The sequence below is a fragment of the Danio aesculapii genome, chromosome 3, assembly GCF_903798145.1.
Source record: "Danio aesculapii chromosome 3, fDanAes4.1, whole genome shotgun sequence".
Taxonomy (NCBI): domain Eukaryota; kingdom Metazoa; phylum Chordata; class Actinopteri; order Cypriniformes; family Danionidae; genus Danio; species Danio aesculapii.
In genome coordinates, this window is record NC_079437.1 from 41,229,407 (window position 1) to 41,242,735 (window position 13,329).

At 36.1% G+C, this 13,329-nt stretch overlaps 1 protein-coding gene across 3 annotated transcripts; it reads right to left on the reverse strand.

Annotated features, from left to right (window-relative positions):
* Positions 1–2,957: 2,957 nt before the first annotated feature.
* On the reverse strand, positions 2,958–12,967 carry prpsap2 (phosphoribosyl pyrophosphate synthetase-associated protein 2). Of its 3 annotated transcripts, none has more exons than XM_056454003.1 (11): positions 12,875–12,967; positions 12,191–12,351; positions 10,172–10,224; positions 9,749–9,815; positions 9,268–9,440; positions 9,053–9,168; positions 6,696–6,751; positions 4,660–4,808; positions 4,495–4,565; positions 4,266–4,412; positions 2,958–4,174 (listed from the first exon to the last, which is right to left on the reverse strand). In XM_056454003.1, the coding sequence occupies exons 2-11, from the start codon at positions 12,271–12,273 to the stop codon at positions 4,016–4,018; spliced, it is 1,074 nt and encodes a 357-aa protein (XP_056309978.1). In that variant the 5' UTR covers positions 12,274–12,351; positions 12,875–12,967; the 3' UTR covers positions 2,958–4,015. The 3 variants fall into 3 exon arrangements, with proteins under 3 accessions (XP_056309978.1, XP_056309979.1, XP_056309980.1); XM_056454004.1 differs by having other exon boundaries at positions 12,191–12,398; XM_056454005.1 differs by lacking the exons at positions 12,191–12,351; positions 12,875–12,967 and adding an exon at positions 12,091–12,179.
* Between the last annotated feature and the right edge of the window lie 362 nt (positions 12,968–13,329).

Sequence of the window (13,329 nt, forward strand, 5' to 3'; positions counted from 1 at the left end):
ACCTTCTATGTGTGATTTGATTGGACTTAGACAAGAAAAAATAAAGTAGTGACTGCAGTTTGAAAGAAAAGTAGTGGAGTAAAAGTACCGATATGGCGCTTAAAAATGTACTCAAGGGAAAGTACACATTTAGTCACCTTGCTCGTCTCTCTTGGGTTTTTCAAAAAAGATGGAGGAACTGGTGTATGCTGGAACTAAACTTTCACACTCCATTGCCGCAAGCCCCCAGTTATCAACCAAAAAGCGGCCACAACAACCTCTGAGCCCACCTGGAAGAGCCCTCCGACTTTTGCCTCACCGCCAGGGCCCAAACAACAACGCACCATCTTCAGCTGGTGAACACAACAGCTCACAGTGATGCGTGTCAAGTGCATGCTTGGATAACAGTGTCTTTATCACATGTTTACAGAACAAGCAAGAACCCAGTGTGCCTGTAGCTTTCTCTACACAGATATGTGTTGTATTACATTACAGAAAACCAAAGACTTCTTCAGGCCGTATAGCAAATCACTCAAATCTGGTGTCTATTAAATGTAAATCTGAGACTACTGTAGCAAAAACAGCTAAAACTGTTAAGTTAGCACTTTTAAACATCCGATCACTCAACAATAAGTCACTTTTAGTCAATGATTTTATTAACACAAATTGCCTTGATTTTATGCTTTTAAATGAAACTTGGCTAGATGACAGCTGTAGCGCAGCAGTTCTGAATGAAACAGCTCCTTTAAACTTTGACTTTTTGAGTGTTTGCAGAGCCAATAGGAGAGGTGGAGGCATTGCTGCCCTGTTTAAAGATGTCTATGAGTGTAAACAAGTGTCATTTGGTGACTTTTTGTCTTTTGAATATCTGAGTATAGCACTAAAAGGTGCTCCACGTATCTTACTGATCATTATCTACAGAGCTCCAAAATATTCTCCAACTTTTATTGATGATTTTACAGAGCTGTTATCAATAGTAACCTTTAAATTAGACTATTTTACTATTGCTGAGGATTTTAATATTCACCTTGATAATCCAGAAATCAACGCTGTAAAAGAACTGATGACTGTTTTGAACACTTTTGATCTGACTCAGCATGTTCAAGGACCCACACACAATCGTAAACACACTCTTGATCTACTTATAACTAAGGGTTTACACATTTCATCGACTGTTGTTATTAATCTGATCATTTCTGTATTTTCTTTGACATATTGATCACTCCAGCTATTAAAGACAGATCTGTCTCTGTCAGAAAGAGATGCATAAATGAGAACACTAATGAGCAGTTTATGAAGGCCATATCGCTAGCACCAAGTATATCTGCAGACTCTGTTGATTCTCTCCTTGATTTGTTTAATTCTAAAGTTAAGAATGTCATAGATGACATTGCTCCTGTTAAAGTCAAGAAGATGACTGGCAGGCAAAATGGATCTTGGACAAGGTCACCAAGAGTACAAATGATGAAAAGCTGAGCGTATGTGGAGAAAGACGAAACTAGTAGTCCATTATTATAGTAGTCCATGCTTTTAATATTGAACTAAACACCGCTAGGCAGACTTTCTTTTCAAGCCCTATAAACAGCAACTTAAATAATGCTCGCACTCTCCCCTCGACAAGGCTCGATTCTGGCACCTCTCCTGTTCAACCTTTATATGCTCCCTCTGAGCCAAATAATGAGAAAGAACCAAATTTCCTACCACAGCTATGCTGATGACACTCAGATCTACCTAGCCTTACTGCCTAATGACTACAGCCCCAGTTACACCCTCTGCCAATGTATTGATTAACAATGGGATGTGATAAAACTTTCTTCAGTTAAACAAAAAGAAAACTGAAGTGATTGCGTTTGGGAACAGAGATGAGGTTCTCAAGGTGAATGCGTACCTTGGCACTAAAGGTCAAACAACAAAAATAAGGTCAAGAATCTTGGTGTGACTCTGGAGTCAGATCTGAGTTTCAATAGTCATATCAAAGCAGTTAGTAAATCAGCATACTGTCATCTCAAAAACATTGCAAGAATCAGATGCTTTGTTTCCAGTGAAGACTTAGAGAAACTTGTTCATGCTTTTATCAGCAGCAGGGTGGATTACTGTAATGGCCTCCTCACTGGCCTCCCCAAATAGACAGTCAGACAGTTGCAGCTCATACAGAACGCTCATGCAGAATTCTGACCAGAACCAGGAAATCAGAGCACATTACACTTGTCCTCAGGTCTTTACACTGGCTCCCAGTTACATTCAGAATAGATTTTAAAGTATTATTACCTGTCTATAAATCACTAAATGGCCTAAGACCTCAATACATTATAGATATGCTCACTGAATACAAACATAACAGATCACCCAGATCTTTAGGATCAAATAAACTAGAAATTCCAAGAGTTCAGTCTAAGCAGGGTGAATCGGCTTTCAGCTACTACGCCCCTCACTGCTGGAATCAGCTTCCAGAAATGATCAGATGTGCTCCAACATTAGACACGTTCAAATCAAGACTGAAAACACATCTGTTTAGCTGTGCCTTTACTGAATGAGTACTGTGCTACGTCCAACAGATCGCACTATTATGTTTTTCTCTTCTTTTTCATTCTTTTATAACCTGTTTTAACACATTTGATCAGTTTAATCCGTTTTTTATAATTTTTATTTGTTTTTATTTTTCTTATACGTGTCTCTTTTATTCCCGTTTATGTAAAGCACGTTGAATTACCACTTTGTATGAAATGTGCTATATATAAAAAAAACTTGCCTTGCCTTGCCTTAAAACTACTTAGTAAATTACAATTCCAGAGAAAAACTACCTAATTACAGTCGTTTGAGTATTTATAATCTGTTACTTTTCACCACTGGTGTTCTCAAAGTCTAAAATGGACTAGCATGATTCAACAAACCGGAAACTCCAGTTCTGACAACGCTGTCAGTCTAACCTGCCAACAAGAAAAAGGGCGGATCATTAATTAAACACTGCACGCATGACATCAGTTAGTCTTTATCTTGTTTATTCATCGTCATCAAGTGCTGTGAATAAATACAAAAGCCTGACATATTAGTCACATAACAAAAACCCTGCATTTCATTTGAAAATGAGAAGTTCTCAGAGGCAAATTCTGGCCGCCATGACCAAACATTTATGAGGCAAAGACGCTTCACGATCCCGTTACTGGCAGAACTTAAAACCTAAGTGCTCAAAGTGTTAGTAGAAGAATCGAGCAAGAAAAAACATTCAGTCAAGTGCATTAGGCTTCAGTTTCAATCTTAAACATGATATTGAAATCTATGCACGTACCTTGCGTGTACAAAATAAATGTTAATTTAACATCAGCACTAACACGAAGATAACACAAATCAACTGGTGGCACAGAAAACGCACAATTCATGAGGCACTGACACTGATATGTCACAGCATAGATTTCTGAATTGGAAACATTTTGGAATTGTTGGCCACACAGTGGAGTTATCCGTTCTTTAAATACTAAAAAGAAAAAAAGAGAAAAGACAGAAGATCTACAGCTAAAAGAGCTGAAGATGTCCTTTTAGCATCCAGTGGTTCTCCCTTTAAATCGAAATCTTAAAAAGTGTCAACGTTTGTGATCACGAGGTGAAAAATTCCTGCAATTCAAACCTGTTTTCGCATTAGCACGCTAAGTAAATGACATGTCAACATTTACTCACCCTCTGAGTGCATCCAAACCTTCATGAGTTTCTTATTTCCGTTTAACTCAAAAGAAGATACTTTGAAGAATGTTGAAAGAAAAAGAATATATATACAATAGTAGTCAATGGCCTCCAGCTTTTATCATTATTCAGAAATATCTATGGAGGATGAGTAAATGATGACAGATTTATCATTTTCTGGTCAACAACCCTTTAAATTAGCATCGCAACATCCTGCTTCTTCAAGAGTACTATTATTATTTCAAAATATTACACATAAAACAAGCGGTTTTGAGAGATGACAAAAAGAGAAACGGTTAATGACACAAGCAAATAGGGACAGAAAAAACTCTTGACCTCTGACTGACTGTACAAGAACCTGCTAATCATCCATACCTATATTACGAAACAGGTAAGACATGGATTCTCCATTATGGATGCGGCGAATGGCTTCTGACAGGATCATGCTGATGTCCACCGTTTTGATCTTGGGACACTGGAGTTTTTGGATCTCATGTGGAATGGTGTTGGTGACAACCACCTGATTGTAGAGACACCAAAAAGTCAGACGGTATTCATAACAACAACAACAACAACAGGCATCGTTCTGAAATGACGATGCTAAAGCTGACCTCGTCTATGGCGGACTCCTCTATTAGTCGAGGAGCATCTGAGGAGAGGATCCCATGAGTGGCCATCACGAAGATCTTGTAGGCGCCCCTTTCTTTCAGATTTTCGGCAGCTGCTAGGAAACTGTCAACATCATCAATGATGTCATCCTTTAGATCAAAACAAGACAGATTAGAAGAGGGATAAACTTAAATTAGCAGCCTGAGGACATTCATATCATCTTGAACTAACCACTATGATGGCAATTCGTCCTCCTACATCTCCAACTACAGTTATCGGTGGTTTTTCTTTGGGAATCAGCACTACGCAAGAGAAAAAGGCAATAGAAAAATGGAGATTAGGAACTCAAATGACTCAAATGAAAATGAGTGTGTTTGTACGAGGTGAGATTCTCACATGGTATTTCTAGGCTTGGATGGATGGCGCCGATGTTTTTGACAGTGGGTGGTGAATGACGTCCATCAACCAGGTCTGATTCTGCGTCCTGCGCTTCACCGTGGATCACAGCGATGCCCAGACGCAATCTTTCAGCAAATGACTGGGCCCTGTGAACACACAGACAATTGTATAGGGTATATGCCGAAGTATGCTAAAGGACTTTTAATTTGTCAGTAACCTGGGTTAAACGTTTCCGGTGAACTGTATGCCAAGGTCTGTTTTCTTTCAAAATCAGCAATCTCCACTGGCTGAGTGATATCCCATATAAAGTGGGTCTCAGATTGTACAAGAAGCACTGCATTAAATAACATTTTCCCCTGCCATGTCTTTATAATATGAGCATTTATTTTACCCCAGTATATTCAACGGAGCTACTGTGCTAGCTTGCTGATTCTGACGGGCGCGTGCGAGCAAACAGCTTTGTCTCATTTTACGCTTTAGCAACTAAATGAACGCCAATATCTATTTAACTGATTTTACTGTAATTACATTACAACATCGATGCTGTAAAAGGAGCCATATAAAATGAAAAAAAGTTATATTAACCGTTTACTGGAAGTTTATCAGTATGGGAAAAATACTAGCTCCACATATACCCTTTTGCCCCATGAGCTCCTGTCCCCTGGTTAACAACCACTGTTTTACATTAACAATTTTGATATTAACAGCTGGCATTTCTGTGTGGAGTTTTCATGTTCTCCCCGTGTTCGTGTGGGTTTCCTCCGGGTGCTCCCCACAAGCCCAAAAACATGCGCTATAGGTGAACTGGGTAAGCTAAATTGTTCATTGTGTATGTGTGTGAATGGAAGTGTATGGATATTTCCCAGTGACTGGTAGCAGCTGGAATGTCATCGGCTGCGTAAAACATATGCTGAATAATAAGATTAATAAAGGGACTAAGCCGAAAAGAAAATGAATAATTAAATGTTACAAGCACAGCTATTAACTGATGTGAAAAATTTTTTGAAGGTACTTTCTGTAAAGATCACAGTCACACAGACCTATTAAAACAAAAACCACTATCTGAAGGGCCTAAGCAGCTGTATAATGTTAGTGATCATACAGATGGCGCCTACACAGCTGAGAAAATAAGATGAATATATAAAAATATACAGAGTGGTTTCCTCTTAGTAACAACAACAACAACAAAAAACGCACACAAAAACAGACACGGGTGACAAAATCTACAGGTAAATTAAGCTCTGCAATTAGGCACTAAAGTCCACTCCACTTTATTTATTCAGCGCTATAGATAATATGACTTTAATTAAAGCAGCTTTAAAGTATTAAACGTGAAAAACAGTGTCAGTTTTGTTTTCAACTAAAATTACACATCAGCTTTCATATAAAAGCAGTTCTTGACTCTAAGCTTTTACTAATGGATGTCTGATTTAAACTGACTACACATAAGAAATGAGCTAAAGAAACATTTTAATGTCAAAACATCCAGTCAAACCAACTTTTTCAGCATGTTTACTTTGGCTAGCTCTTTCAACCGTTAAAAAACCCTAAACGTTTTTGATCACTTTTTTCCTCTCAAAATGATCACACTAGTTCATTCATTGATTTAATTTGAAATAAATCAGGGCCTTAAAAGTCGACAACCTAAAGATGTACAATCTCAGTGTTTACAGACAAAACAGCGTTTGCAGTTTTATAGTGTCACATGTTCCTATAAAACAGGCTCTAATAGTCTGCTGTGCTGAAAACATATTCTACAACCACATGGAACCAATAATATTCGGATCAGCACAATTGATTTAAAGCATTTCTGATTTACTTTCAAATTTAGATGGAGTTTTGTACATTTGGATGTATGAATCTTAAAAAGAATTGAATACATCAATACAAAATTGACACTGGATGCATCTGAAAGCCCAGACCATTATCTCTCCATTTGTCAACCTCATGTTTGAACAACTTTTATGACTTTTGTTTTAGCCATCATGGCTGAACTACTCACATGACATTACAGAAGAAAGACAGGCCTTTACCTTTTGGCTGATGCTGGAGATTTGGCCACAATTACAGCATTTCTGTAATCAGGAATCTGAAAGCAGAAGAAAAGCAACAATAATCATACAATGGTCATAATTTTAAAATATTAAAGTAGAGTTATAAAAGTATACATATACAGCTATGGTAAAAATACTAGTTTCTACTGGATTGACTGGATTTATTAAGTATGAACTTTCTATTCTATAAACGTCAGGTATGTCTACCAAACTACATATAAAATATTTCAAGCATTTTTGTTACTTTTCTTTTGGGTTGGGCTGAATAACCAATGTTTTCATTAGTTGTGATTGAAAAATTGAAGGTTATTCCACCAAATATGAATTTTTTTAAGTTCTGAAGTTAAAGCACTGGTATAGTGTTGTCTAAAAATCTTTATAAACATGTCTGAAAACATCTTTATTATTTATTTAGATGTTTTTTTTATTTGTAGTTACAGTTTTATTTAGACTTGCAAATCCAGAAAAAGAAAAACTACATGGTCAAGTGGTCTCTTAATTTCTTTAATAGTTGTACACACACTTCTATTCAATTCTAGCTGAAGATATGACCTTCCATCTGACTTAAGGCTGGTTTATACTTCTGTGACCCACGGCGCATGCCTTGCTTGTAACTGTGCATTTATATTTCTGCGCATTGTTTTTGTAAAAGCAAGTCTCTCATATAATATAACTACGAAAAGACAGAAAATATTAGTTTACAAATTATGTTGTAAATAAATCATATGAACATTTTCATAATGGTCAAAAATATTCCTGAAATGTATTTAAAACCTAAATAAATTTAAATTTACAAACATTTATAGAAGTAAATACACAGACTCAATGATGGGCTAAAAATCTGTGGAAATTGCAGATTCCTGTGTGGGCCTAATCAACCACAAAACATCTGGAGCTCTTTTACGGGACTTGACACTTGTAAACACTTGCTTCATCGGGCTCGCGGCCCTCAGCACCACCCACACTCGGCACAACTACCCAGCCAACCAATCACAGAGCTTGCGCTATGTATGGTTGCGGAGTGTAGTTACATTTTTGAGAGGTACACGCCAGCGTCAGCATCAGCCACGACGGAGCATACGCATGCGCTTGACGCAGAAGTCTAAATAAACCTTTAGCAATAAAAGAAATTTTCACGGAAAAAAAAACAGAATGCATAATCTTGAGTGGAGTAATTTATTGTGAGAATGTTAAAGGGTTAGTTTACCCCATAAATCTTGTAGATAACTACTTACCCTAAAATCATGACAACCCCCTGAGACTTTTTAGGTTAAATCTGAGAGCTCCCTCATCCTCCATACACTCCAAAAAAAAAAATAAAAGATTTTTGCTGCTTGTTCAAACTGCTTATCAAAAATGAGCTGAAACACAACTCTTAACACAAATCATTAACTTAACTGATTTGCATTGGGACGACATAAAGGCATTGCGTGGAACCTATCATTTTTTACAGTGTAGAAAGCAAGGGTGCCGGCTTTTTCAAAAAAGCCCAGAAAATGATCAATACAGGGTTCAGACACATTTTACTACTAAAATTCCATGACTTTTTCAGGACTTTCAAGTAAACTTTCATGACCTGATGTTTCATGTAATGTCTATGTATACATGGTAAACAATAAGACAAACAATGCACGTTCAAATTGATTACATCATATCATAAAACATCCATTTAGTTTAATTCTCTTTTTATATCTATGTAAAATATTTTAAGATAATGTTCACACAGCACTAAAAATGTGACAGCATGTTTTTGGCCAAGGGCAGAATCGAAGTAAAGACAAGTAACCTATATTGAAGTAAACAGATATTTGTTCAACTCATTTCCATGACTTTTACAAAAAAGATTTTCAGATTTTCCAGAACTTTTCCAGGCCTGGAAATGCCATGTCAAAATTCCCCGACTTCTCCAGGTTTTCCATGACTGTACCATAACAGATCATAAGCCTTCAGTGGTTCAATCGGAAGATTATCAACCTACGAGAACACTTGTGTGCACATAAAACAAAAATAATTATTTTATTCAACATTTTTTTTCTCCTCTTTGTCAGTATTGGCCACAGGTTTATTTTGCTATTTTCTAGACTTTAAACGTCTAAGAACTCATCAATAATATCTTAATATGTGTTCTGAAAAAGTATGGAACGACATGAGGGTATCTAAAAGCATCATTTTCGTAGCGTCAGACGAATCTAGTTTCTATTCTGAATTTTATTTTTGAGCAGTGTAGGTGACATATTGCTAAAGTGAAACATGGACTGACCTATCAACAAACCTGAAGAGGAAGAGCAACTACAGAATCAACAAGAATTGCAAATAAGCTCCACACAAGAACCTACTTCTTCCTGGATGTACTGCAACAGGAACGGAGAGGCCCGGAGATTATCCACTGGAATGTTGAAGAAACCCTGGATTTCCTTTTGATGCAAATCCATAGTAATGAGATGAGTCAGACCTGATCGATGGCACAATGGACACAGCAAATGAGTTGGAGGACTGGATTTGCACAAACCACAAATGAGAGGACGATTTAGTGATGGACGGACTCATTTACCAGCTTTACACATCATTGAGGCCAGCAGTTTGGAGACGATGGAGCCTCTCTTCCTCATTTTGCACTGTTTGCTGTAGGGAAAATAGGGAATGACGCCGATGATGTTTCGAGCACAGGACGTCCTGCAGGCGTAAACCATAATGAGCAGCTCCATGATGGTGGTGTTAACATCCCTGCAGATGGGGAAAAAGAAAGATTTTAAGAACTGGGGTTTGGGAAACATAATTTGCATTCATTCACAGACATTTGAGTATTTCAGATTTTTTTGTATTTTAATTTATGTCAAACTGTAGGCTAATTTGCGTGATTTAGCTTAGCTAGCACACTAGCTTAAGGGGCTGCCATGAGTGGTCATGTAAACCAGGGTTTTAGTTGAGGAAAATAAACAGTAAATCATATGCATCAGAGGCGAGGAATGAGGGTGTGTAAATGATGAAATACTTCTCATATTTTTGTGAAATATCCCTTTAAGGCTTCTTACTTTGACACGGTCTGGATGATGAAAACATCTTTGCCCCGCACAGACTCTTCAATCTGAACCCGTGTTTCTGTGGGAAAAGAAATGTTACTTTCTTTTTTTTTTGTGCTTGGTCCATGGTAAATATTTAACTCCACACAAACAGACTGCCTATTTAAGTTTCCATAGGGATTTGACTGTACAGGCAAAGTTTCATCAGCATGTGCATGTGGGAGTACAAGCATCTCTCTCTTTTTTTTCCCACAACACGCAAGCATGACCCAAAACAAAGACTGTCAGTTTAATTGGGCAAGAGTAGCTCATGGCCCAGCTCTGTTTTGTCTGCTGTCTCCACAATGGCATGCAAAGAATGAACAGCCACTACAGCAGCAAACATGAGAGATATTTGATAGAAAGTTGAGGTGAAAAAAAAAAAAAGACCATCACCTCTGTTAGCCTCCTGATAGACCTGCACCTTCCCAAGCTCCACCCCCAATCGCCTGTGCAAGAACAAATGTTCAGGAAAATCATGATGAAATATAACAGCTTAAACATTAAACATAAAACTTTCACAGAAATCATTAGTATTTTGACATTATGGTTGTTCAGGTTAGCAAATCTAGATAGATAGGTCTATTGCAAAAATGCCAATTCTATATGTACACTACCGGTCAAAAGTTTGGGGTCAGTAGGCCTTTTTAAATGTTTTAAAATACACTTATCCTGCTCACCAAATGGTAAAATTGTGAAATGTTATAGCACTATAAAAAATTGTGAATTTTCATCTTCATTACTCAAGTCTTCAGTCACATGATTCTTCAGAAATCACTCTAATAATAAATATTATTATTATTGCTGTTGTTGTTGTTAATAGTAATTGTAATAAAAACAAGAATGACTGAAGAAATACTTTCGTTTGAAACTACATAGAAAATGTTATTTAAATACTACATTGGAAGCAGTCATTTAAAATTTTAATATTTAACAATTTAACATTTTTTTTTAATATTTATTAAAATAAACAGAATCATTTTATTTAAAAGAAAAAAAGAAAAGAAAAAAAAAAACTGCCCCCAAACTTTTGACCTGAAGTGTATATATATTTTGTGCCAGTTAAAAGAATTTAACAGCATTGTGTTGGTTTAAGGGATTACAAAAACTATAGCAATTTCATGACAATGCAGCAAAATAAAAGTTTGGTCTAACTTGAAGACATTGTGACAGAAATATGTTGTAGTTTTATATTAAAATATAAGACAAAAAGGAAAAATAATATAAAAATAATAATGAAAACTAAATAGCTGTTTAAAGTAGAAGAGCAACCACTTTTATTCTACTCATTTAAATAGAACTAAAATGAAATTTGAGGAACAAAAAAAAAAAATAAATACACTATCGGTCAAAAGTTAGGGGTCTTTTTTTTCTTCATGTATTTTTCAAAGAAAATTATTCTGTTCATCAAGACGGCATTTATTAAATGTGAAAAAATTGTAAAATTCTCATTATTAATTATGTATTTATCACTTATTGTACGTATTTTTAAATGAAATTATTAGCCCTGTCATTATTGCTTTTATTACTATTACCATTAAAATTAATAATAATAATATTAATAATAATATTTAATATTAGAGTGATTTATGAAGGATAATGTGACTTTGAAAACTGTAATAATGAAGCTGAAAATTCATCTTTAAAATCACTGGAATAAATTATTAAATTAAATGACAAACTACTTTTGAACAGTTGTTTTATAATAAAATAACATTTCACAATGTTTACTGTATTTTTGATTAAATAAATGCAGCCTTGGTGAACAGGAGAAGCTTTAATTTTAAAGAAATCAGATCTTAAACTCTGCGATTTTGTATGGGATACCAATTAACTGGAGGCCATGGGGCTGGCTGACTGAATTTAAAAGTCCATGTGCATATACCTCATTGGTATTTTTAGTGCAGGGTTTTTTATATATACATACAAAATATTAAACAGCTTATTTTTTTTTATGTAACGCTGAAAATGATTGTTCTTATCCTACAAATCCCATTTCATGGTAATATTTATTTTATTTACTAGTCTGTTTGTTCTACTTATGAATTTACAAATTGTCAACAATTTTTATTTAGATATTAACTTAATATTAATCACTGTTATCATTAATTGACCATTTCTCTCAATAGTTTCCTACCCCTTACCGAAATTTACCATGGTTTCATTACAAACATTAATAATAAAAACATTTGATCAAAAGCATAATAACCATGAATTTAACAGCATACTGTTTACTACAACTTGTATAACCAGTCAAATACCATGGTTACCCTGTGTTTGAAGTAGCAAAACGTGAAAGATGAATTTGTGGTTACCATGGTCTTTTGGTTTCAATTGTAGTAAAACCATGGTTAACTTTCTTAAGGGCTGGACCCCGGAGCCCAGTGTGAAGAGCCCTGCTGTTGGTGGACTCACTCTGCGATCCTCCGGGCCAGTTCTCGGCTGGAGGGGTTGGAGTTGGCCGTGAAGATGACCAGGCCTCCTTTAGGAGCACTCATGTCCAGTGTTTGATTTAGGTCGACCTCTTGGGACTCAGGCAGTGGCTCCCTGGGCACCCAGGCACTGCTGAGCCCTTCCTAACAACAGGACCACAGGCACACTGTTAGTATAACAGCAGACTTTCCTGCAAGACATTGGGAAGACGACATGTTTACAAACACACACACACACACACACACACACACACACACACACACACACATATATATATGTATTTGAGGAGAAATGTGAAAAGACTAGTTAACTACAAACACATAATATCTAATGTTACACCATTACAGACTCTTCTGCGACTGCGCGACAGTGAATCACGATTCGTGACTAACGTCAACCAGCCTGGCGTGTGTGATGATGACAATACATGACTGAAAATTCGACATCCACAACACAACGAGCATTCAGAGAATACATAACGGAGTCATAATAATGACACGAACTTAATAAAAATTAAGTGATCACGCTAAATAGTTTACACATTATATTAGCAATGCTGCTAAGATATGAGATGTTGCTAATGGTTGATAGAGATATACAGATCTATACACAGAGCGTAATACAGTAGGGTTGATTTAATGAAATAGAAATATAGCCAAATCTCACCAGTTTTGAAATTTTAATCGATCCCTTCGCTTGGTTACTGTATCACATGCAACAATGTGAACTTTGCTACCCACGAGAAACACACAAGATGGCTGCTCGACGCACGGGCTTTCAAAATAAAAGACCTTACAAAAACATTGCAAAGGTAGTTGATAGACAAACAAAAACAAAACAAAAATGTTGACAGATAAAATAGACATAAAACGTTTTGTTTTATCCTATATTTGTTTGTACGCGTATTACTTTGATTATTAATTTAAGTTTATATGAATGTTCTAGTATTTTTATAGTGAGAGGTATTTTTTTGTATTTTAAACTCACTAAAAATACTGTAACTATAAACTCAATATCAGAATCAGAATCAGAAAGAGCTTTATTGCCAGGTATGTTCACACATACGAGGAATTTGTTTTCGTGACAGAGCTTCTACAGTGCAACAGGATAACAGAGACAGG

Bases quoted from the DNA above. Each gene is read 5' to 3' on its own strand.
- prpsap2 (XM_056454003.1), bottom strand. From the start codon at position 12,273: ATGAGTGCTCCTAAAGGAGGCCTGGTCATCTTCACGGCCAACTCCAAC. The intron at 4,809-6,695 runs GTAAAGGCCTGT...GTGTGTTCACAG, and splicing joins TCTCCAGCATCAGCCAAAAG to GGCCCAGTCATTTGCTGAAA. The intron at 4,566-4,659 runs GTGAGAATCTCA...TCTCTTGCGTAG, and splicing joins TCCAAGCCTAGAAATACCAT to TGCTGATTCCCAAAGAAAAA.